General features: G+C 41.9%; 1 protein-coding gene and 1 pseudogene across 1 annotated transcript in view; both read left to right on the top strand.

The window, feature by feature from the left end:
* The first annotated feature begins 614 nt into the window (after positions 1 to 614).
* LOC122431464 lies at positions 615 to 20894 on the top strand (annotated as a pseudogene).
* SLC17A6 (solute carrier family 17 member 6) overlaps positions 20752 to 26353 on the top strand; it is a 40141-nt gene continuing 34539 nt past the window's right edge. Inside the window, exons 1-3 of the mRNA XM_043451945.1 lie at positions 20752 to 21013; positions 23624 to 23876; positions 25483 to 25601. Coding sequence (XP_043307880.1) covers positions 20928 to 21013; positions 23624 to 23876; positions 25483 to 25601 — 458 coding nt within the window. The 5' untranslated portion in view covers positions 20752 to 20927. The remainder of the gene's footprint in view (positions 21014 to 23623; positions 23877 to 25482; positions 25602 to 26353) is intronic.

Below are 26353 nucleotides of genomic sequence, written 5' to 3'. Positions count from 1 at the left end.
TACTGTTTATCAGATATTTTGACATGAATTATGAAAGGTGCACCTGATGCAAATATGGGATCCCCTTTCAAAGACTGCAAAGCAGGAGCTGATAGGTGTCATATAAAAGTATAGATTAATGATAATAATAGTAATAATCACTCTCATGTATTAAATATATGTACCAGGCACTGTGAGTGATTACTTACATACATTATTTAATTTAACATGCAAAAGGTATATATAACTAATTGCATTCAGCAGATAAAGAAACTGAAGCATGATGAAGTTTAATTACCTTCTTCAGGGTTGTATATTTTTGCCAATGTCAGGGTGGGATCTCAATTTCCAGTGAGAGGATAAAGAAAGGAACTTACAGAGAGTACAAGCCATCAGCAGAAGCTTCTCCCAGGTCTTCAGATCTATGCTGTAGATGCCACCACTTATATCCTGGGTCATGAATGATGAGTGATGTTGGGCGTTGATGAATGAAAGGCAAGCAAAAGGACGTTGTGGGCATTAACAGTGAGCATAAAGGCAGAAAAACAGAAAATGGGCCTTTTGTTAATAACAGAGTGCTCCACTTTGTTGGGATGTGTGGTATACTGAAAAAGAAACATGGAAATTGATTTGGAATGGTAGATTCAGACCAGTTGTTGACCTATGAGCAAATGTCAGGAGAAGCTGGGAAATTATTCTTTGAAGAGACTGAAGTTCAGAAGGATTGTGCCAAGCCAAGCAGAATGATCCGATTGCTGCTTCAGGGAGATGAATCCCACAGGAGTGTGAAAAACAGACTGGCGACTGGCAGAGACCGGTGACCAGAGAACCATTTAGGAGCCAAATGTTCTAAGAGAGAGAGGGACAAAATGCATTCACATTCCTCAGAAAGCAACTCTTAGGCCGAACCCCAACTGCTCTTTTATTTGAAAACACCTGTTGAGACTTTCTGTGCTACCCAAGTAGGGATCCATATGAAAATGTCTAAGAGTCACATCATAACTTAACAGGAAACTTGTCTGGAGTGCTTGCTATCCTGCAGATGAAGGAGGAGGATTCTCCTTCTCAAATTTCTTGCAGCAGGAATATTCATAAGGGGCTTTCAAATACCTGTTACCTCTACAAAAGGAAATAAGTGATAGTGTTTACAGCATAAATCTGAAGACCTGGGAGAAGCTTCTGCTGATGGTTTGTATGATTATTGTCACTGAAAATCTGGCTGACATCAGCATCATCTCCTCTAGGAAAACTGGCTGTGGGGCTGGGCTGAAGTTTGCTGCTGCTGCCAGAGCCACTTTTTATTGCTGGCCACTTTGCTTCCGGAAACTTCACTAGTCAGATCCAGGGAGCCTTCCAGGAGCCATGCCTTCTAGTGGTTATTGATCCCAGGATTGACCACTACCGTCTTACAGAGCTGTCTCATGTTAACCTCCTTGCCATCATGCTATGTCAGACTCTGCACTTGGCAAACATGTCATCCTCTACAACAGTGGGTCTGATGTGATGGACACTGGCCCAGGAAGTTCTGCGCATGTGTGGAACCATGTGAGCACCCATGAGAGAGCATATCTTATCTCCACGTCTACAGAATCCTGAAGAGATTGAAAAGGAAGCAGAAGCTGCTGCTGGAAAGGCTGTGACCAGGAGGAATTTCAGGGTGAGTGTACCGCTTCAGCACCTCGGTTCACTGCACTTACAGCTCATCGTGAGGTTGGGCTCCCTAGGTGGCCTAGTGGTCAAGAATCTGCCCGCCAATGCAGGAGACACAGGAAACGCGAGCTTGATCCCTGGGTTGGGAAGATCCCCTTGAGGAGGTCGTGGCAACCCACCCCAGGATTCTTGACTGGGAAGTTCCATGGACAGAAGAACCTGCTGGGGTACAGTCTGTGGGGTCGCAGAGTTGGACACAACTGAAGCAACTTAGCATGCGTGTGTGCACAACCTGAGGTTACAGACCAGTCTGAAACCGCGGGCACTCTCTGTGTCCAGGGCAGACAGCAGGGCTGAGCCCCCGACAGGGGCTGGACTGGAACTCCCACTGCTCAGGCCCTGAACGGGTAGGAATGACCACTGAGTGGTCTTAAGCTCTTCTTCCATGGGCTCCACACACAAAAAATGGAATACAGTTGGCTGAAAATATTCAATGATAAAAAGAAAAAACAAGGACCAGATTCCCTCCTAGAGCATTTAGAAGTATGCAGCCCAGCTGGCAGCTTGAATTTAGCTTCCTAAGGACTGTGTCTGACTTCTACAGAACTCTAAGATAAGATATTTCTGTTGTTTTAAGCCACTAAGATGTGTTCACTTATTACCACAGCAACAGGAAATGAAAACAGATAGTAAACTGAAAAAAAAGCCAAGATATTTGTGGGTAGTATTAGGATCTAGAGTGAAGAAAAAATTTGGAAGGATACTATGACAGTGAACCACTGAAAAGATTATAAAACCTGACCTGTATTCTTGTATGTAAGTGAAAGAATGATTAATAGTTAAGATGGAGATGAAAAGGTGGGCTTCATAAGAGAGGCAACACTAACATTCTTCATGAGCTCATCTAATCCTGATCTGAATGAGGACATTTAGAGCTGGTATAAGCTCAGACACTAAACTTTTTTCTGTGATGAATATTGTGGTTTTTTTCTATGCCTGAAAAAGAGAAACATGGGCCTGCTTAAAGTTTTACACAATAAAGGAAGGGTTTTTTTTTTTTTTAATTTAGACTTTTTGTAAGAGAAGTTTAAGGTTCATGGCAAAATGAAGGAGAATTATATAGAGATCTCCCATATACTCCCTGCCCCCAATATGCGTAGCCTCCCCAATATCCACATTCCCCACCAGAGTGGTACATTTGTTAGAATTGATGAACCAACATTGGCACATTATAATCACTCAGTCTGTGTAGTTTCTTTAGGGTTTGTCCTCAGTCTCCTATATTCTATAGGTTTGGACAAATGTATAATGACATGTATCCATCAATATGATATCATATTGTCACCGCCCTAAAAATCCTCTGTGCTTCAACTATTCACCCCTTCCCCACAAATCCACTCTGACCCTCATAACCAACGGCAACCATTGATGTTTTTACTGTCTTCATAATTTTGCCTTTTTCAGAATGTCATATAATTTAATTGCAGAAGGAAATGGCAACCCACTCCAGTGTTCTTGTCTGGAGAATCCCAGGGACGGTGGAGCCTGGTGGGCTGCTATCTACAGGGTCGCACAGAGTCCGACATGACTGAAGTGACTTAGCAGCAGCAGCAGCATATAGTTTAATACAATTTGAATCATACGGTCTGTAGCCTTTTCAGACTGACTTCTTTCACTTAGTTATAGTCATTTAATATGCCTCTCAAGTGGTAAAGATTCCACCTGCCACTGCAAGAGACACAAGAGATGTGGGTTTGATCCCTGCATCAGAAAGATCCCTTGGAGTAGTCAATAGCAACCCACTCCAGTATTCTTCCTTGGAAAATTGCATGGACAGAGGAGCCTAAAGGGCTACAGTTCATTGGGTCGCAAAGAGTTGGACATGACTGAGCCACTGAACATGCACACACATGTATATGTCTTTTTATGGCTTGATAGCTCATGTATGTTTAGTACTAAATAATATTACATTGACATAAATAATATTCCACAGTTTATTTATCCATTTACCTACTGAAGGACATCTTGATAACTTCCAAGTTCTGGTAATTATGAATCAGCTCAGTTCAGTTTAGTAGCTCAGTCGTGTCCGACTCTGCGACCCCACGGACCACAGCAAGCCAGGCCTCACTGTCCATCACCAACTGCTGGAGTTTACTCAAACTCATGTCTATTGCGTCGGTGGTGCCATCCAACCATCTAATCCTCTGTCATCCCCTTCTCCTCCTTCCTTCAATATTTCCCAGCATCAGGGTCTTTTCCAATGAGTCAGTTCTTTGCATCTGGTGGCCAAAGTATTGGAGTTTCAGCTTCAACATCAGTCCTTCCAATGAACACCCAGGACTGATCTCCTTTAGGATGGACTGGTTGGATCTCCTTGCAGTCCAAGGGACTCTCAAGAGTCTTCTCCAATACCACAGTTCAAAAGCATCAATTCTTCAGCGCTCAGCTTTCTTTATAGTCCAAATCTCACATCCATACATGACTACTGGAAAAACCATAGCCTTGACTAGACAGACATTTGTTGGCAAAGTAATGTCTCTGCTTGGTCATAACTTTCCTTCCAAGGAGTAACCATCTTTTTATTTCATGGCTGCAGTCACCATCTGCAGTGATTTTGGAGCCCCCAAAAATAAGTCAGCCACTGTTTCCCCATCTATTTGCCAAGAAGTGATTGGACCAGATGCCAAGATCTTAGTTTTCTGAATGTTGAGCTTTAAGTCAATTTTTTCACTCTCCTCTTTCACTTTCATCAAGAGGTTCTTTAGTTCTTCTTCACTTTCTGCCATAAGGGTGGTATCATCAGCATAGCTGAGGTTATTGATATTTCTCCCGGCAATCGTGATTCCAGCTTGTGCTTCCTCCAGCCCAGCGATTCTCATGATGTACTCTGCATATCAGTTAAATAAGCAGGGTGACAATATACAGCCTTGACGCACTTCTTTTCCTATTTGCAACCAGTCTGTTGTTTCATGTCCAGTTCTAACTGTTAGTTATGAATAAAACTGCTAAAAATGTTCAAGTGCAGGTTTTTTTTTGTGGACATAAGTTTTCAACTGAGTTTTGTTTTAAATATAAAAGGGACACAGGCTTCCAATTAAATTGGGATAATTGAACATACCATTTGTGTTCAGTTTCTCCTAGTGGCTCACTAAAATGATAACGAAAAAGTTTTTTAAAAAGCCATAAAGCCACAAGGAAAAAGAGAATGGGACACCAGGCAACAATATTTAGAAGATGTTATCAAGCTTTCAGAAGATGGAAAGCTGATGGACAAGTGGAAAGTGACCTAGAGAGTGAGGAAGGGTGATCTCCAAATGCCTTCCAGTGGAAGCCAATCAGAAGTAATCTGATTCATGCACAAAGTGAGGAAAACTTGGGAGTTGAAATGAACAGACAACTCTGAAAGCAGGGTGGTTGGATCAGGGTTAAAAACAGGTGCTCTGCTGCAGTTGTATATAAAGAGGAGTTAGACCTACCCAGACAGGCACATGAACTCACCTATCATGAAAGGATATGGAAATGTATCTCTCCCAGGTGATCATATGGTTCCAGACCTCAAGGAGAGAGGTATAACTGAGGCCTAGGGTGAGATGAGATGCCTTACTGAAATCAAATGGAAAAATGAAAGTTTTCATACTGAATAGTAAGACTCGACCTCCAGCTCCTTTCTCTATTCAGCTTCCAGATGTGTGGAAGATGTGTGATCTTTTCCAGGAAAAATCTTAGAGGAAACCAATGTAGATAAGGAGGAGGGGAAGTCATCAGGAAGATTAAATAAGAATGTTTCCTGATTTGAGGACATGAAAGACTCTGTCTCTTAGTGACAAGCACAAAGAATACAAAATGTTCTTTATTAAATTTTCCAAACAATAGAGTACCATAATGTTTCCATAGAAAGATTAAAAAAAAAAAAAACACATGCACACATACTTCTTCAGGAATCAGAATGGAATTAATCTTCCCAATGGAAACACTATAAGATGGAAGTCAATGAGACAATATGATCAAAATTATCAGGGGAAAAAATGTTATACTTAAAACTCATAGAAACAAAACTATCAATCAAGTGTGGAGGTAGAAAACGTCAACTTTCATATTTGCGGAGTTTCAAATAACAAGCTTTGTATTAAATAAATAGCAGGCCCCTATTTATATATAAACAGACTCCTATTTCAGGAAACTATGGGAGTATGTAATCCATGAAGGATGCAGGATCCAGAAAGCAAGAAGGTGACACAGAAAAGAGTTGGAAAGACCCTTCAGAATGATGGTGACCAAGGACTCCAGGTTGGCATCTATATAAAAAATCTGGAAAGCATCTGGTGTAGATTGAAGTAGAAGGACTGAAAGCTCCAGGAGAAATGTTTTCATGGAAAAGCAGAATTGATAGATTACCTCATGAGCTTGAATATATCAAGAGAAATTCATTCTCTTGGCATGCTTTGAGATAGATTAATGACAGGAATATAGAAACATAATAAAACAATGTCAACACATAAAGGGTACAGTTTTGAACACTAGGGAAAAGGAACTAGTGTATAAGAGAAAGGAAATGAAAGCAAAGTAGCCCTGTGGCTTGGCTGGAGGGGCTTGAGTTGAAATTCTAACTTTGCCATTGAACCGTGTGATCATATGAGTGTTGCTTGCTATTATTATGTTGATTGTTGTGTTAACTTTACATTTTGATTTAAATAATATCAGTGAGAGGATGGGGGATATCAAGTGTGTGCAAGTAAGAGGGAGAAAGAGAGGGAGAGATGTGAAGCAGAATTAAATTTAATTCCTCATCTTTCAAAGGAGAGTGTCAAAGGACAAGTCAAAAGTTGAAAATCAGCCAACAGCAGTGTAATGATTTTAATAGCTGACACATATAGTGCTTACTTATTCTGTATGAGGATTATCCTTTAACACACATGCACACACACACAATCACTCATTTAATCTTCTCCATAAAAGTGGTGTCGGCTAGTAGCAAGAATTGTCAGTAGGTGAAATGGGTCAAAGATGATGGTGATGGTTTAGTCACTAAGTTGTACCAACTTAAAAAATAAAGTCACAACCTGAAAGTTAGAGAGTTGTTTCATTCAGTAGGAATGTTTAGGACTTCAAGCCTGGGAGATAGCATCTCAAGTAGCCCTGAGACACTGCTCTGAGAAGATAGGTGAAGGAGTCAAGTTATATAGAAGTTTGCAACAAAGGGGCCGATCAGTTCAGTTCAGTTCAGTTCAGTCATTCAGTCGTGTCCGACTCTTTGTAACCCCATAAATCGCAGCACACCAGGCCTCCCTGTCCATCACCAACTCCCAGAGTTTACTCAAACTCACGTCCATCGAGTTGGTGATGCCATCCAGCCATCTCATCCTCTGTTGTCCCCTTCTCCTCCTGCCTTCAATCCCTCTCAGCATCAGGGTCTTTTCCAATGAATCAATTCTTCACATGAGGTGGCCAAAGTATTGGAGTTTCAGCTTCAACATCAGTCCTTCCAATGAACACCCAGGACTGATCTCCTTTAGGATGGACTGGTTGGATCTCCTTGCAGTCCAAGGGACTCTCAAGAGTCTTCTCCAACACCACAGTTCAAAAGCATCAATTTTTCAGTGCTCAGCTTTTTCGCAGTCCAACTTCACATCCATACATGACCACTGGAAAAACCATAGCCTTGACCAGATGGACTTTTGTTGGCAAAGTAATGTCTCTGCTTTTTAATATGCTATCTAGGTTGGTCATAACTTTCCTTCCAAGGAGTAAGTGTCTTTTAATTTCATGGCTGCAGTCACCATCCACAGTGATTTTGGGGCCCCCAAAAATAAAGGCTGACACTGTTTCTACTGTCTCCCCATCTATTTCCCATGAGGTGATGGGACCAGATGCCATGATCTTAGTTTTCTGAATGTTGAGCTTTAAGCCAACTTTATCACTCTTCTCTTTCACTTTCATCAAGAAGCTCTTTAGTTCTTCTTCACTTTCTGCCATAAGGGTGGTGTCATCTACATAACTGAGTTTATTGATATTTCTCCCGGCAATCGTGATTCCAGCTTGTGCTTCATCCAGCCCAGCATTTTTCATAATGTACTCTGCATATAAGTTAAATAAGCAGGGTGACAATATACAGCCTTGACATACTCCTTTTCCTATTTGGATCCAGTCTGTTGTTCCATGTCCAGTTCTAACTGTTGCTTCCTGACCTGCATACAGGTTTCTCAAGAGGCAGGTCAGGTGGTCTGGTATTCCTATCTCTTTCAGAATTTTCCACAGTTTATTGTGATCCACACAGTCGAAGGCTTTGGCGTAGTCAATAAAGCAGAAATAGATGTTTTTCTGGAATTCTCTTGCTTTTTTGATGATCCAGCGGATATTGGCAATTTGATCTCTGGTTCCTCTGCCTTTTCTAAAACCAGCTTGAACATCTGGAAGTTCTCAGTTCACATATTGCTGAAGCCTGGCTTGGAGAATTTTGAGCATTACTTTACTAGCATGTGAGATGAGTGCAATTGTGTGGTAGTTTGAGCATTCTTTGGGATTGCCTTTCTTAGGGATTGGAATGAAAACTGACCTTTTCCAGTCCTGTGGCCACTGCTGAGTTTTCCAAATTTGTTGACATATTGAGTGCAGCACTTTCACAGCATCATTTTCAGGATTTGAAATAGCTCAACTGGAATTCCATCACATCCACTAGCTTTGTTCGTAGTGATGCTTTCTAAGGCCCACTTGACTTCACATTCCAGGATGTCTGGCTCTAGGTGAGTGATCATACCATTGTGATTATCTGGCTTGTGAAGATCTTTTTTGTACACTTCTTCTGTGTATTCTTGCCACGTCTTCTTAGTATCTTCTGCTTCTGTTAAGTCCATACCATTTCTGTCCTTTATCAAACCCATCTTTGCCTGAAATGTTCCCTTGGTATCTCTAATTTTCTTGAAGAGATCTCTAGTCTTTCCCATTCTGTTGTTTTCCTCTATTTCTTTTCACTGATCACTGAGGAAGGCTTTCTTATCTCTCCTGGCTATTCTTTGGAACTCTGCATTCCAATGGGAATATCGTTCCTTTTCTCCTTTGCTTTTCGCTTCTCTTCTTTTCACAGCTATTTGTAAGGCCTCCTCAGACAACCATTTTGCCTTTTTGCATTTCTTTTCCATGGAGATGGTCTTGATCCCTGTCTCCTGTACAATGTCACGAACTTCTGTCCATAGTTCATCAGGCTCTCTGTCTATCAGATCTAGTCCCTTAAATCTATTTCTCACTTCCACTGTATAGTCATAAGGGATTTGATTTAGGTCATACCTGAATGGTCTAGTGGTTTTCCCTACTTTCTTCAATTTACATCTGAATTTGGCAATAAGGAGTTCATGATCTGAGCCACAGTCATCTCCTGGTCTTGTTTATGCTGACTGTATAGAGCTTCTCCATCTTTGGTTGCAAAGAATATAATCAATATGATTTTGGTGTTGACCATCTGGTGATGTCCATGTGTAGAGTCTTCTCTTGTGTTGTTGAAAGGGTGTTTGCTATGACCAGTGCATTCTCTTGGCAAAACTCTATTAGCCTTTGTCCTGCTTCATCCTGTACTCCAAGGCCAAACTTGCCTGTTACTCCAGGTGTTTCTTGACTTCCTACTTTTGCATTCCAGTCCCCTATAATGAAAAGGACATCTTTTTGGGGTGTTAGTTCTAAAAGGTCTTGTAGGTCTTCATAGAACCGTTCAACTTCAGCTTCTTCAAAGGGGCTGATAGTCAATATCAAAAGTAGAAAATGTTAGTCGCTAAGTCGTGTCCGGCTCCTTGCCACCCCCTGGCCTGTCCATGGAATTCTCTCAGCAAGAATACTGGAGTGGATTGCCATTGCCTTCTCCAGAGTATCTTCCTGACTCAGGGATTGAATCGAGATCTCCTGCATTGAAGACAGATTCTTTACCATCTGAGCTACCAGGAAAGCAGTATCAAAGAATATCAAAGATTATTGTTAATTAAGGAAAATCAGATATCTCAAGGAATTTAGCACTCTTTTGTGTATGGAAAGATCCAAGTTTCTGGGCTCACTGAAATCATTTCCTTTATAGGCATCTCAGCTCCCTGGGGCCAGCATCTGCTTTTTCACATCCCCCATCTATAGGGAGTGGCTGTAGTCTGATGGCTATTAGATGGCAGGGATTTTCCTTCCTGAATTCCTTTAGGGCTTACCGCCTCACACCAGAGGGCTGCAATCCCTAATAACTGTGACATCTTTGTTTACTGATTTTGGCAGGAAATACTCCATTACACAATCTTGTCGACTTACTGCGACCCCATGGACTCTGTGTCCATGGGATTTCCCAAGCAAGAATACTGGATTGGGTTGCCATTTCCTTCTCCAGGGCATCTTTCCAATACAGGGATCAAACCCAGGTCTCCTGCATTATAGGCAGATTCTTTAATGAAAGCTAGACTAAATATAAAATGTATAACGCATTAGAGATGTTTTTATCTTGTCTTACTTGCTATGATAGAAAAGTGCTTTAATTTCTGTTATTACCAAAATTTTGCTTCCCATGGGGTCGCAGAGTCAGACAAGACCGAGCAACTGAACACAAGGATAGGAAATAATGAGCTGTTGAAAATTGCTCTCCTCTCTCCACCTACCCTCTTCTGATCTATAGACTCTGAGGCAGGAAGTGCTGTAACAAAGCTGAGTTCCACTCAAATGGGGGAAACTTCTTTTACACACAACTTGCATGTTCTGCTGCTATTTCAAGACTCATTTCAACCCTGAGGACCTTCCCCAAAGGAAAAAGAACAAGGGGCCAATGAATGGGGTTCATTTGCTCCCAAGTCATCTCAGTCTGAAAGGAATCAGCCACTTCAGATCCACTGTTAGCTACTTCTGTCCTGAGGATGAATTCTGTATATTGTCACCCTGCTTATTTAACTTATATGCAGAGTACATCATGAGAAATGCCGGGCTGGATAAAGCCCAAGCTGGACCCAAGATTGCCTGGAGAAATATCAATAACTTCAGATATGCAGATGACACCACCCTTATGGCAGAAAGTGAAGAAGAACTAAAGAACTTCTTGATGAAAGTGAAAGAGGAGAGTGAAAAAGTTGGCTTAAAACTCAACATTCAAAAAACTAAGATCATGGCATCCGGTCCCGTCACTTCATGACAACTAGATGGGGAAACAATGGAAACAGTGACAGACTTAATTTTCTTGGGATCCAAAATCACTGCAGATGGTGACTGCAGCTGTGAAATTAAAAGATGTTTGCTTCTTGGAAGCAAAGCTATGATCAACCTCTACAGTATATTAAAAAGCAGAGACATTAGTTTGCCGACAAAGGTCTGTCTAGTCAAAGCTATGGTTTTTCCAGCAGTCATGTATGGATGTGAGAGTTGGACTATAAAAAAAGCTGAGGGCCTAAGAATTGATGCTTTTGAATTATGGTGTTGGAGAAGACTCTTGAGAGTCCCTTGGACTGCAAGGAAATCCAACCAGTCTATCCCAAAGGACATCAGTCCTGAATGTTAATTGGAAGGACTGATGCTGAGGCTGAAACTCCAATACTTTGGCCACCTGATGTGAAGAACTGACTCATTGGAAACGTCCCCAATGCTGGGAAAGATTGAAGGTGGGAAAAGTGGATGACAGAGGATGAGATGGTTGGATGGCATCACCTACTCGATGGGCATGAGTTTGAGCAAGTTCCGGGAGTTGGTGATGGACAGGGAAGCCTGGCGTGCTGCAGTCCATAGGGTCACAATGAGTCAGACACGACTAAGCAACTGAACTGAACTGAACTGACAAGGGTAGAAAAGTAAGAGTTGTTAATGAATAGCATTTTCCTTTGGCATTTTCCTTTTCTCCATTCACTAAATGAAAGTGCTAATTTTTCTTTTTAATGTCTGGGATCATGCCAGGGTTGAAACAGGAGAGTGGGCTAGGGAGAAATAAAATATACTTTTTAGAAATTAAGTTATCTTACAGAAGCAATCTCCCAATGCCATTTGAGTCCACAATTTTCAAACTGATCTAAGCAAGTGTTCTAATGATGGCTGCTGTGTACTATATCTATGTGTCTATGGGTAATTTTTCCTCAATCCCTGAGTGAGTTAAAAGTCTGATGATGAAAGGGGAAAGGAGATTATTTTTTAAAAATATTTTATTGGCTCACACACAACTATTACAGCAGTTACTTTCTGATCCTTTTGTTCTATCCTCTCTCCATATACAATTCATCATACTGTTGCCTGATAAACTTCTAAGAACATTTCTGTGCTTGATAAAATCATAATTTTTTTCCAATTATTCATAAGAAAAAAAAATCTAAATTTCTTAATTAAAATCTGAGGTCTCTGAGAGTAAGAGAGTATGTGTCTTATTTATTTCTTCTTCTGTAGTATCCAGCAAAAGATGGACCACGTAATTAAGACAGCAATATTAACAAAGATTTCATTGAATTAACTTGAAATTTAAGGCTTTCTTTTGTCTTGCCCCATTCTGCTGTTCTAATATTTTGTTCTATAATTACTCTTATATGACTCTTCTCTCTTTCTAGTGTTTTAATTTGTATTTTAAACTTCAGATTTGTGTATCCATCCTTTTTTCATTCATCCGTTTATCCACTCATAGATATTTTCAAAGATGATAAATCAAAATACTCTAAGTTGCAAGTAATGGAAAATCTAACTCCAGTTGTCTTTAGTATTAATTAAATGGCATTGGTACCGAGTCCAAGCTCCCTCTGCTCACCGCAAGATAAGTCAATGAATCTCAGATGAAGTTTTGGGTTCATTAAGGGATCTGGCTGACCCAGAAGATGGCAGGCTAGCACCTCACAATAACCATCTTGTAGCGGCTGGGTTGCCAGGTTATTTTATGGGTCAGACTTCCCTAGTGGCTCAGACGGTAAAAGCGTCTGCCTACAATGCGGAAGACCTGGGTTCAATCCCTGGGTTGGGAAGATCCCCTGGAGAAGGCAATGGCACCCCACTCCAGTACTCTTGCCTGGAAAATCCCATGGATGGAGGAGCCTGATAGGCTACAGCCCATGGGGTCACAAGGAGTCGGACACGACTGTTCACTTTCTTTCACTTTTTGGGTCAGAGATAGGGAGAAGTTGAGGAAACAAAAGACTATTCAAGGGTAAGCCTCAGACAGGGAAAGATGTTAGTTTCACTTCCTTACAGTCCTTCACTGGTGGGATGCTCAGGTTATCTCCCTGGGCAGGCCATTATGTATGCCTACAGTAACAAAAACAATGACAAAAAAAAACAAACAGCAGGATGAGGGTAAAGTCACCGGAAGCAGATCCAGCATAAATTCAAAATGAACCCTTCCCGGTTACAGGATTCATTGACTCAAAAATTTGGAAAATCACTCTAGTCAGTCAGAGTACAATGAATGACCGAAGGTATTGACACTCAGGGTCTCAGTGAATGATCACAGTCTCTTCAATTCACACAGTAAAACCTACCCATTATGGTTCTCACCAGGCTGTGATGGTCAATCTCCTGCTAGTACTCAGTAGTTAAGTCATGTCCAGTCACTAAGTCACATCCAGTTTCAAAGTCGTGTCCAACTCCTCGCAACCCCATGGACTGCAGCCTGCCAGGCTCTTCTGTCCATGGGATTTCCCAGGCAAGAAGACTGGAGGGGGTTGTCATTTCCTTCTCTAGGGATCTTCCTGACCTAGGGATTGAACCTGTGCCTCTTATGTCTCCTTCATTGCCAGGCAGATTCTTTACCACTGAGCCACCAAAGGTATTTTTACTATTATTATAATCCCACTAGCAGGCACAAAAAATTGTGTAGATGGCACAGGATTATTCAATTATGATTTATCAGTGCCCTGCTATTCTTCGTACTACGAGAAAAACCACACATATAAATATTATTTGAAACATGTTTTCCTATTGACTTTCAAAGAATTAAAATTAACCTCCTGGTGTGTGTTCATTGCTCAGTCATGTCCGACTTTCTGAGACCCCATAGACTGCAGCCTGCCAAGGTCCTCTGTCCACTGGATGTTCCAGGCAAGAATACTGGAGTTGAAGGAGGAAACAGACAGAACAGGATCTGTCTTGAAAGCAGGACTGCATCTTGGGCCGGACTGTGGACTTTGAGCTATAAGCCCAGTATCTATGGAAACCACGCAGCAACTGGAAAACCAGGCCCCCAGAAGGAAGAGCCCCAGGGCTCCTACCTAGACTCTCAGCCGCCTAAAAGAATACCCTGATTATCTGTGTAACCGAAAAGAATCATGCATTCTATTATGCTTATTGGGGTATGACCACAGGCCTATTGATAATTGTCCACTGTTAACTACCCAAGCTTAAAGCATATGAATCACGGGTTAACTTTGATTGCATCTTTTTCTTTGTTCAGACTAGTTTCAGGAAATTTGAGGAGGTGGGTTTGGGCACGTGCAATTAGGGTATATTAGATTTTCACAAAAACCGGTCGGGGTCCTTGGCTAAGAGGAGACTCTGCCTCGGGCTGCCGGTGTAATGAACTGCACTCCACTATCTGCATTGTCCTTCTGAGTGAGTTGGTTTCCCGGAATGCGTGTCTGCAACAGAGTAGGTTGCCATTTCCTTCTCCGACCTGCTGTTAGGTTAGCCCTTTTAGCGCAAAGAAAATTATCTATTTGACCACTAGAGGGCAGCAGTTAGAAAACATTAATAGCCGCCACTGCATTTCACTCCATTTTTGTTGTTTCTTCTCCAAAATTATGACCAGAGTATGCTTACAGCAGTTAAATATTGTATATTTTAAATATTCTATACTATTAGCAAACTGTGTATTCATATATTTACTTTAGAAAGTGTCACTTTAAGTATTCTAAAAGTGAAAGCTTTTCATCTTCTGTCTCTCATAACTTAACTTAGAAAGCAGAGTGAAGAAGTCAAACTGACAATCTCTGGGTGTGTGCAGCCAAGTGGGAGATTTCAATAATGTTACATGCTTTCCTCCAAGGAATATAATATCCCATAATCTGGAATGATAATGAAAGCAAAATAGCGTCCTTATAGGAGAGAGAGATTTCAATTAGGTAATATTTCATCAGATCATAAAAATATTCCATATTATAATACTTGTCACTTAGTCTATTTATTAGTCTGTAAAATACATTAAGGCAGGGTGTTCTCTATTTAGCCTGCTTCATATTGAAGTATTTCTTTTATTCTCTTTACAAGTGGCACCTCTTATTAATTTTTTCCCAATATTTTCTTACTCAATCATACCTTTTACTTTAAGAAAAAACTTTTGAGAGTTTAAATAAGCTAGTGTTTTCAAAATCCTTTTGTATTATATCCCATTGCTCTATGTATATAGTATGGGATTCAAAACAAGGAATATGTTTCTGGAATTAGAAAAGCAATAGTTGGTCTTCATTCACTTTAACACTTGGATTTTTCCAAGGTACAATGCTGTGAAAGTGAATAAGGATTTTTTTCCCTTGGGTACACAAAGAAAGAAATGGCATAAAATGTATATATCTTTCTAATGGTAAGTTATTTATAGAGAGTAAGATGCACATAGAAAAGACTAATATGTATTTTGGTAGTTAATATATATATATACTTGATTACAGTTTACATTTATTTAAAACTTCCTACTTCCAAATTTTTAATTGGACAGACCACAGGTAAATCAAAAAATAATTCATATTAGGCCATTAAATATAGAAGTGCAGAGTACTGAGTTACGTACACAGATGTGAGTAAGACAAACTAAATTATTTCTTCTATCTCTGGCTCTCAGAAATTGCACCATAATTTATTGGTAATGTCTCTAAAGCTAACACTGCAAAGTAAAGGCAAATAAAGCTGAACTAAAAACTGTCCGCTTAAAAACCCTTAGTAAGAAAAAAGTCACAGATGAATCCTTGGGCTTATTTGCATTGTCTCAGCTTGAAAGAAGTGTGTAATTAGAATGAACATTGATTAAAGAATGCAAAGTCAAATAAAGTCATACTATAAAAAAGCTTCTCAAAGCAGTTTTCTCTTTAAGAATATGCAAGCTGTATAACCTGTATAGAAAGCTATAGACTGTACTAAGTCCTCTAGTTTCCTATACCCCAGGAAAGCACCTCGCCCACAGTGGGTGCAATATCTGTTGAGTGAATATTTGTTGATAGTAAATAGAAAATATTGCATTCAAAACAGCCTCAGAATTAGTCTCCTTGAAATATTTTTCAAAATAAATTTGCTTTAAAAACACCTTACCAGTGATTGATAGATAACATTAATTATGATAAAAAGGAAACTTATCAAACATTACTATTTAAAAAAAAACTTATAGTTATCACAACTTATTCTATTGTGAGTAAAACCATTAGCCCATTTTTACCCCCATGATTGCCATGTCATTTCTAAATCTTAACAGAGTGAAGTATAATGACTCTTTCATTAACTTAGGAATTCCCAGACAAACAAATTATTTCTAAGGACATTTAGTACTTGGTCAGACAATTGCAAACATATTGCCCACAAAGGATACTTCATATTTTTAGGTGTAGATCTTAACAAGTACCAAAAAAGAAGAAGGAGGACATGGGAAAGGAAGAGTAGAGAAGAAAAGAAGGGACTTCCCTGGTGATTAAGATTTTGTGCTCCCAATGCAGGGAGCCAGGGTTTGATCCCTAGTCAAGGTTTTCCTGGTGGCTCAAACAGTAAAGCATCTACCTGCAATGCAGGAGGCCTGGGTTCGATCCCTGGGTAGGGAAGATCCCCTGGAGAAGGAAATGGCAACCCACTCCACTACTCTTGCTTGGAAAATCCCATGGACGGAGGAGCCTGGTAGGCTATAATCCATTGGGGTCGCAAAGAGTCGGACAGGACTGAGCGACTTCACTTTCACTTTTCTTTCAGGGAATTAGATCCCACATGCTCTAACTAAGACCTGGTGCGACCAAATAAATAAACTTTTTTTTTTTTTCCTTAAAGAAAGAAGGAGGAGAGAAAAAAGGAAGGAAGGAAAGAAAGAAAACAGTTTTAATTATTAATACATAAAGACAATTGCTTCTAAAATGATAACATATCCTTCCACCAGAGGGCAACATTTGCAAGACAGTTAAATGATCTCTCAAAAGCATTTCCTAACACAAAAATAGAAATAAATGCAAACTTAATACACTGCTATTGGGTACTATCTTATGTAAATTTTGAAGAATACAAAATTGGGTGATGATGATAATTATTTAAACAGTTGCTTATAAAACAATAATAGTAAAACACAAGTAATAAATTGACTTCTTTAAAATATAAGAAGATAGAACTTTCAGAAAGGAATATATTGCTCTATGTCATTGGACTTTTTTTTCAGTTCATTATTAGCCTTGTAACTCAAATATAATAAAAAAAATTTAGGGTAGAAGAAATGAGAAAATACTGTTCAACATCAATGAATAAATTAATGAAAAAGTCATAGAATTTTACATGTGGAAGGGATGATAGAGATTATGTGCAAGCCTTCATTTTTTACAAATAAGAAAATCAGTCTATTAAAACTAAGTAACTGATTCAAAGTTGCAGGGATGATAATCAGCAGAACCAGGATCCAAACACAGTCAGCTGATTTCACATTTCTTACTCTACACCATTGATATTCAAATTGTGATTCAGGGGTGCAGCCCTGGAAACTTGTTAGAATTGCTGCACCTCAGTCTCCACTGCAGAACTATTGAGTTAGAATATGTATTTTAAGAAGATCCTAAATGGTGAAAAACTACTGTAATCCATGCTGCTTCTTCATCACAGGTTTCATGACTTCAGGCAAATCATTAACTCTCATTTCCCTCCTCAATAAACTGGAAATAAATTAAAAAACAAAAAACTGGGAATGAAATTAGTTTGAAGAATCATTATAAAGAATAAATGAGATCATGTAAATGAAAGTCATTCATAAATTACAACACTACACACATTAGTTGTAGTCAATGAAACCTCTGTTTATTGATAACAGTGCCTGGAAAAAGGGGACAATTCTCTTAGAAGAATTGTCTAATAATGCAACTTAAGGCTAAAATTGGATGGAAGATATTAAGGGAAGGTGTCCAGAGAATGAAAGACTTTTTCAGTGTTCCTAAATTGATACCATTTGTATAACTATGAATTATTTCCTTGCATGAACTGAAAACTGGTGATATTAAGGTCACAAAGGTACATATCTAATGTTTGGATTTGGGGAGCATGCATGAAGAAAATATGTCAGATTAGTAACTAATATCTGAATATATGTCTCTTATATTGGGTTTAGCTATTAACCTAAGAATAGCCTAAATGGTAGTCTAGTAACAATTCTTGTAATTTTCACATACAACATTTTCCCCTTGTTTATGAATTTGCTCAAGATGTCCCCTCAGCTAGAATCTCTCTAAGTGTCACCATCTTTCCCCACCCAATTTCCTGGCCTGTCATCATTTTTATAGGACTAAATTTCTCTTCAAGTATTAAAACAGACAAGGAAACATCACATCCTGAAATATTTTCTGTACACTTTCACTTCCAGGCTGGGTTACTTAACTTGTCCAGTTTCACCCATAAGTAATTGTAATTGTATTTATGTGTGTATTTCCCATACAATTTGTGAGATCTTTCAGGGAACAGTCCCAGAAACTAGTGAAGTTTTGAGCAATAAATAATTATCTTTAAAATAAATAAATTAATATTAGAAGTAATTCTGATTAAACACTTACCCTTTCATCAAGAGAATGGAGAAGAGAGCCAAATGACAGAGATTTTAATGAGGTGAATGTAATTATTTTACACTACAAACAAGGCTTTTGTGTTGGATTTGTGTCTCATATATATGAGACTCAGCAATCAGGTTTGCCAGTGATTTAGATCTCTAGTCATTTGGGCTGAAACTTAGGCAGGAATTCTTAGAAAAATCATTTTTTATATCACCGTCTTAACTTCACAGATATTTATAGGACTTCTGTTTTGTATATAATTTTCTGGAATTTCAAGATTACTGAAATCCTTAAATGAATTAAATTTAATGAATTTGGTTATGAAAGATTTGGAAAACATAGATACTTTGAAAAGCACTAGATGAGTCAAGTCCTGATGAGCTGGAAGAAGGTAGTTTGTTTGGAAGAAGATAGTTTAATGTTTCCCCCCTTGTTTTTATAGTTGATCACTTTTGGGGATGGATACTGTTTTGAGGCATTCCAGAGTTTTAGGAAAATCTTGTTTAGTATACTAATAGGAGATATATATAATATATATAAATACACATCAAAATAAGAGAAAGATGCCCCCAGTATCCTTTTCTTTATTATAATTCATAATAAAATATATTTTGATAAATGTTAAATTTAATAATAGCAGATGGCTTCAGCTACTTTTGAAACTTCAGCTATTTTTCCACTATCCATTCAGTACATGCATGTTCATTGTATTATTTGGCCTATTTGGAGAATATTCTTACATGCTCCTGTATTTAGATCCATATTTCTGAGATTTGGTACCAGAATCCCTAAGAAAAATCTACTCCCCCTGTTGGTTTAAAGGAAATTCAAGGATTTTGACTTTGAGAATGTAGTTCAAGGACAATCTGTTTTGTAACTATTTGCCTGAATTACATCTAAGAGGTTTGTGATTCATGTCAAATGCATTAATAATTAACATTAATCTTGCATAGTTTCCTCACTTGGCTTAATGAAATAGATTCATTGGTGCTGTACTTACATACCTGAGAGCAAATGTCTTTCATGAATGTCTCTGTAATTCTGCTTCAGAAGAAGATGTTACAAAATTTAAAAAAAATTATATTTGACAAGATTGTAAGTTTAAATAAATCTTTAAAATATCATCAGCGATAATTTGTTAAAAAGCACAAGGTGTAGCCACAAATGTCCTCATATATTGATATTTTAGTAGTGTGTGTGCTGAAAATTAGCTAAAAGTAAAGAAGCATACAATTCCAAGGAATTTATATTAAACTGCTTGTTTTTTATTTAACCAAGATCACTGAGGAACAATTATTCTTCTTTTAAAAAAAATATATTTCTATACTCTCTCTCTCTCCCTCTCTGCCTTCTTCTGTCTCTATTATCCCTCTTTCTTGCTTCCTCCTTCTCTTTCTTCCTTTCTACCTTTTTGTTTTCTCTTACCTATCAGGGGTTAAAGCAAAACACATGAGCAATATAATTATGCAGTTTGTGTGCATATAATTTATATTCAAGGGAGCCCAGGTGCCCCAAATTCCACAAACATAAGTAAAATATGTTGTAATCTTCCTTCCCTGAAACAGTTTGAGTTGGCATCAGCATGCTGGGTAAAATGTAGCAAACTAGAAGTAACTTGTCAATTTTTAATAAAATCTTTCTCCCTTGTAGAGCTAAATGCACCATTCTCCCTGCAAACCCTGGCGATGATGACATCTTCTCACTTGGTTTCCATAGCATCCATTCCTGAATCTCCAGTACGGTCCTTGGTCAGGGCCATCCTTCCAGTTCCCTTCCCGTAGAAAGTTGGCAACTTGACCAGCCAAAAGAAACCGCCCCTTTCCCTGAGACTTACTCTGTCCGTGGTGCTGAACCATTTTGCCAAGAGGCGCCCAGACGGGCGCTGTCAGCGGTGCTGAAAAAAATCTTCCCTGACGCTGCCCAAATCAGAACAGTGTATCTGTTATTTACTCACGTCCTCTAAGAGCAGTAAGCTTTCTCCATCTTAATTCGACTCTACCGCAGAGCAGAGTTTGCGCCGGTGTGATGGGAGGAGATCATGGGCAAGAAGGAAAAACTAACAGCAGCATCGCTCACCTGAGACCTAAGATGCTCCCATGAGTTTCAGAAGTGCTCTGCTCCTTACAGCAAAGGCACCATTTTAAAAAGTACTATTCTTTTGACTTCGTCCTTACACAAGGGTTCTGTGATATTTCCACCTGCGTTAGAAAGGCAGAGGATTTGTCAGCAACAAGGCTTTTAAAACCAAGGATTTACATTGTTTTCGAGTGGACTGACTTCCAGAACAAGGACTCATCTGCACCCGCTCAAATACCATGGCACTGCGTGCGCCCTTTGCCACCGGATCCTCCCCTTCCAATGAGACTTTCTGATTGTGTCTACCAACTCTCCTATTAGGAAACCCGTGGGTTGCATGCAGCTATTCTGTTGTATTCCCGTTCTCACTCTCCCTCCCCTTTCTCACTCTCACTCTAGCAAGAGGCACGCCGATACCATTCTGCTGAGGAGGAAAAAAAAAAAAAAACCTACAACTACCTTAAGCGGTTAAGACAATATGCGCAACTCTCGCCTTTCATAGCGATCTCTGTTTAAATCTGGCAAGAGCCGACACCAAGCTTTGCAAGAATGGAGTCGGTAAAACAAAGGATTTTGACCCCGGGAAAAGAGGGGCTAAAGAATTTTGCTGGAAAATCCCTCGGCCAGATCTACAGGTAAGGGAAAGCAAACCTATGTTTGCCTGGGACTCAGCATGAAAAAAATCTGCAGAGCTATTTCCTTAAACCCTGGTTGCTTAGAGATTGTAATATGATCGAAAAATCTTTCTTTTTGCTCATTGCTGAAGTGAGGCTGCTCTGGAAACCTACTTATTAATTCAGGAATGTTGCACTAAATTAACTTGTCTGCTGTTTGTGTGGATGTGTGTGTGATTTTTGTTTTGGTACCTGCAGATTCTCATCCTTTCCTACTGAGGATTTATCCTTTTTACAATTGAGAAATGACCTGCACCTGTTCAAAGAGCCTTTCTTTTGTTGCTTATAGTGACACCAAATTAAATTCCTTTAATGCAGAAAAAGGAATAAAGAACACAACCACCTTAAAAAATTAATAAAATTCTGAAGAGTAGTGGCAGAAAGAAAGCTGGGTCTTAGTTTCAAAACCACTTGAGTAAAGAATCCCCCAGTGGAATCTTCCTTCTGTACTGAAGGAAGAATCAAAATATATCAATAATTGATAGTGGAAGCAGTTCCTCTTTTTAAATCTGAAACAATGTATATGTATTTTTAATTATTTGACCTCTCTTAGATGTCTATTTCTTGTGTGGGAAATATCACAGTGCTTTTAAGAAGAGCCATAATAATAACCAGCCAAATGACTTTGGAAGTATTAGAAACGATTTAAAATTTTAAATCCTCTCTGTAGTCACTGTACTAGTTATTCTATAAATTCTACAACTTTAAATCTGTTCAAGAATATGACACAAATGCACCTTTTCTTAATAATAGGAGCAAAATCAAGAAGAAAGGGCAGAAACAAAAGGAGAAACGATTCTAAGAGAGTGCTAATCTTCAAACTTGGTAAATTGAAGCCTTTGGAAATGTAAAGAAAATGACCAATGCACGTCCCAGTTTTCCCAATCTTTCCAGCTCTGGTGGGCTTCTTGTAGGCACCATCATGCACCTATGCGGCAGTAAATACTGCAAGGGCCCTGCAGTTCCACGGATGCCCTGGAAAGAGCTATTCTTTCCCAGCCCAACCGCCATCAGTGGGGAGTTCAGGTGCAGAGTTTAACTTTGCATATATGAGCATATGAAGCCAATGTGAAAAAAAAAAGATCTCATTAATGGAATTTTACTCTCCTAGAATAAATACATTGCCATATGCTCTAATGCTGGAATTAGACTTTAGGAATAAGTACTAACATAGCTGCAGATAGCTTTATGATCTAGTCCCCAGTTTATATTTTGTAGAATTTGCAAGTCTGACTCTTTTTTTCCTGGTAGCTTCAAATTGCTTGACAGCTCTCTCCCAAGCTAGGTATTCTTGAAATTGATCTATTTTTTGCTTTCCCTGTGTGTATGAAAACGATTCTGTGTGGCAAGATACATGGTGGATTGGAAAACATCCGCAAATTGTAAACAGAGAGGTTCTTTGTTTAAATATCCATCTCAAAGGTTCACGATGTGTTACCCTTCACATTCCTCTTCTTTTTAATAGAAATTTCACGGATATACTGTGGACCAGAACAGCACTACCAGCTTCTAGTTAAACCATTCCATCACTCTACTTTCCCCTTCCCCCAAGGACAAAGCCCAAAGCGATTGGATCAGAGGGGTGAAATCTTGTGAAACACTATACAAGTTAAAAAAAAAACAAAACACAAACAGAAACATAAATCTGGTATCTTCTATCTTGATGTGGGACATCTTCCCAGAGTTGATTTGGGGGCGCGTTCGTGTATCTGGGAATCGCATTGTCTTCAGAAACGGGCCCAGGACATTTTTCGGTGTTTGTAACTGAGATAGTAATGACGCAAGATTGTGAATAATTAATTATTCATGTTCTGGCAGTAGGAAGCTTTGGTGTCGGCCATATGCAGCGGAGGCCTTTGTTTCAAACTCGAGTAAAAAGAGGGAAAAGAGTAAGCTGTGTCACAGGAGAGTAAACGTTGAACTGGCATCCTGGGGTTAGAGGAACGGGAAGGGAGAGGGTGTGACGCTCCCGGAGGGTTCGCAGACCTCCGCGTGGGCGCTGGACGGGACAGGCCTTGGTCCCCGGGGGCTCCCGGGCTCAGCCGGGGACGGCATCCCGGCGTCTTCCGTCCGGGGGGGTTTAACTTAGCCAGAAAGGAAGGGGTACGCGGGTGCAGGAGTGTGCCTGGGCCCGCCGCCGCCGAGCAGCCCTCGGGAGACTGGAGGCCTTAGGAAAGAGACTCGGGTAGAGCGCTGCGGTTGGGAGGCGTCCACACAGGTGCTGAGAAGACGCCGATCGGGTCACCCTTCCTTTCCAAACTGCAGACCCTGAAAGTCAGGCCCAGGCGGTGGGTGTGAATGAATCAAGGCACTGTGGGGTGAATCCCCGAGGGAAGGGGGATTGGCTGCCAGATGATAAAATATTGAAAGTTTAAGAGATGTGGCCGCGGGGAGGGAGCCCGCGAGTCCCTGAAGTCTGGTGTGGCCCCAGCTCCCTAACTCCTGAGGATGGGGAAGGCGGTCAGGGTCCCCCGCCCCCAGATCTGACGGGTTCCGGGAGCTGGGAATGGTCCAGGCGTCAGGGGGTGCCTAACCCCCCGGGCCCTTGCCTCCCCACGCTGTGCCGCGCAGGGTGCTGGAGAAGAAGCAGGACGCCGGGGAGACCATCGAGCTGACGGAGGATGGGAAGCCCCTGGAGGTGCCTGAGAAGAAGGCGCCCCTGTGTGACTGCACGTGCTTTGGCCTGCCGCGTCGCTACATCATCGCCATCATGAGCGGCCTGGGCTTCTGCATCTCCTTCGGCATCCGCTGCAACCTGGGCGTGGCCATCGTGGACATGGTCAACAACAGCACCATCCACCGCGGGGGCAAGGTCATCAAGGAGGTACGCGACGGCTGGCCCGGGGGGGTCGCAGACCCACTTCACCTGTTTGAGCCTCGCTCTCCCCGCCGAATGCGGAGGGCGTGGTTGCCCCTTCAAGGCCCCCTCTAGCCCTGCCCTTCTAGATGGGGCCGAGGCAATGTTATCGATCCCTGTTCACGTTGGAGCACGCCGCTTCTGTTCTGTGGGTCTTCTTTTTCTCCCCAGCAATGTGGAAAATAGTACCTAGCTCAATAGTTTTTTGAGGATAGAGATTTCATACAAGGAGTTGATTCTCAATACCGTCCGCAAAATCTAAATCGAACTATTTTTCTTTTACCGGAGGAATAGAGCAGCAGATCAGTTATTATTTCCCCCCACTCCCTGCAATTCTCGCCCAACATTCTTAATCCTCACAATGAAACAAAACCGAAAAACAAATCAAAGCAACTGTGCACACATATCGACAGTTTTAGCCGAGAGGTCTTTAGGAGCCGCCCTGACTGGCGGACAAAGAGGAGCTTGACAGGCTCAGGTCAACGGGAATCCAGTCCCGCCCGCCCGCAATCTTACGCTGTGCGTTGAGTGGTGCCTAAAGAGAGGGTGGGAAGAGGTCAAAGTCAAGGTCACAGAAGCCCGCGGGTCCGGAGACTTCCTGTAAGGAGACCTGAGCGAATTTAAGTCGGGCAGAGCAAGGGCTGGGGGTTGGGATGATAAATTCGGGATGGGCTGTGGATGGGATACTGTGAGAGCTGATGGGCCCTGGGTTATTCTTGGAGATCCTGCGAAGGGCGTTTGGTTTCAGAATTTTATTCAAAGGGGCAGAAAAAGGGTCTCCAGTTTCCCACACCGAATAAGGCCTCTTTCATCTTTCCGTGCGGATAGTTAGCCCCAGGTTACTGCAAGGTTCACCTCGGATGGCAAGTCACGCTGGCGAGGGCGGAGTTAGGCCCGGACCTTCAGACACACCCCTCTCCTGCTCTTCAGATTACCCCTGAGCGCCACCTCCGTCTCCACTGACTCCCCCTGTTTCCCTGGATTTTCTGAATCTTTCTGGCCCAGGCCCATCCCCACTTTGCAGGGATCCCCACCATCCTTCCCACTAGCTCCTCCGACTTCCGCGCGTTCCATCCCAAGCTCCCCACACCCTCTTCCCCAGCCTCTTCCCAGTTGGGTTCCATTCTCCCAGCGATTCCACCGCTGCAGCCGAACAGGTCGGCCTCGGCTACATGGACCCCGGCCAGGTGTCTGTGTCCCCCGCCAGCGAACAGCATCTCCTCGCGGAGAGTCCTCATTTCCCAAACTCAAGCCCTGCCGGCTCGTCGTTCATAGAGGCGATCCGACCTGCCAGGCAGTCGTCGGGGAGCAAAGTCAAGGCGCCCAGCTTCGCTATTAATCCATTTCAAACGAGCACGGTTTTTCAGTGAAAAGAGGCGTTTCTTCTCTTTAAGAAGGTATAGATTTAATTTTGTTAGGAAACGAACATTAAGCCATCCCCACGACCAGAAGTCAGGGAGTACCTCGGGCGGCGAGGGCCTTTCGGCGGAGAACTACTGATCGTGAATTTCCAGCCCAAAGCCCTGACTAAACGATCTTCCTCCACCTGTTTGTTTTTTCCCTACTCCCATAGAAAGCCAAGTTCAACTGGGACCCGGAAACCGTAGGAATGATCCACGGTTCTTTCTTTTGGGGCTATATCATCACCCAGATTCCGGGCGGCTACATCGCTTCTCGGCTGGCAGCCAACAGGTAAAGCTCCGGGGCCCGACGTGGGCGCAGAGAGGTGGGACTTACACCCCCCGAGGGGCAGCGGAAGCTGGGGGCCGGGGCGACAGCTCCGCGGGACTGGGGAACTCCTGGACGAGGTCTCCTAGTCCTCTGGAATCCACGCTCGGGGCTGGAACACGGTGCCTCCTTCCAGAATAAGGCGCCCTCAAGGATGTGGGTGCAGGTTACCGCCGCCCCCTCCCAGCGCGGGCGTAACCGGCTTCTGGTGAAATGGTCGACGTGCCCCGAGGCCTGATAGGTGCTGAGGCCGGCCGGGGAGCCGGGCCGCGGAGACGGTGCCGCCCGGTGCACAAAGGATGGGGGCGTCACTGCGCGCCGCTCCGCGCATCCCTCGGGTACCACGGCTCCGTGACCTCCCGGCAGGGCGCATCGAAAGCCCGCCCAGATGGTGCTCCGGGTCTGCCGGATTTGTTTCTATGGAGCCAGGCGGGATTTCAGGCTCCCCGGGTGCGATTCCACCTGTTAATGAGCTCGGCGGAGTAGGGGCGGGGTGGGGAAGGCGCTCAGCTGCGTCCAGCGGCCTCCAGCCTGGCTGCAGCGGTGACGGCGGCCGGGGTCCTAGCGCCAGCCCTCAAGAGTGCCCCCGCCGGCACCTGCAGAGGCACCCGGAAATGCGAGGCACGACTGATGGGGTGGGGGTGTCAAGGAGCATAGCCTGGCCCTCCGACGGTGAGAAAGAGCTTCATTTGCTTCATTGTGTGCATAATGATAGA

This window comes from Cervus canadensis, chromosome 29 (assembly GCF_019320065.1).
Source record: "Cervus canadensis isolate Bull #8, Minnesota chromosome 29, ASM1932006v1, whole genome shotgun sequence".
Taxonomy (NCBI): domain Eukaryota; kingdom Metazoa; phylum Chordata; class Mammalia; order Artiodactyla; family Cervidae; genus Cervus; species Cervus canadensis.
Note: the sequence above shows the minus strand (reverse complement) of the source record. Positions and strands in the feature narration are given on the sequence as shown.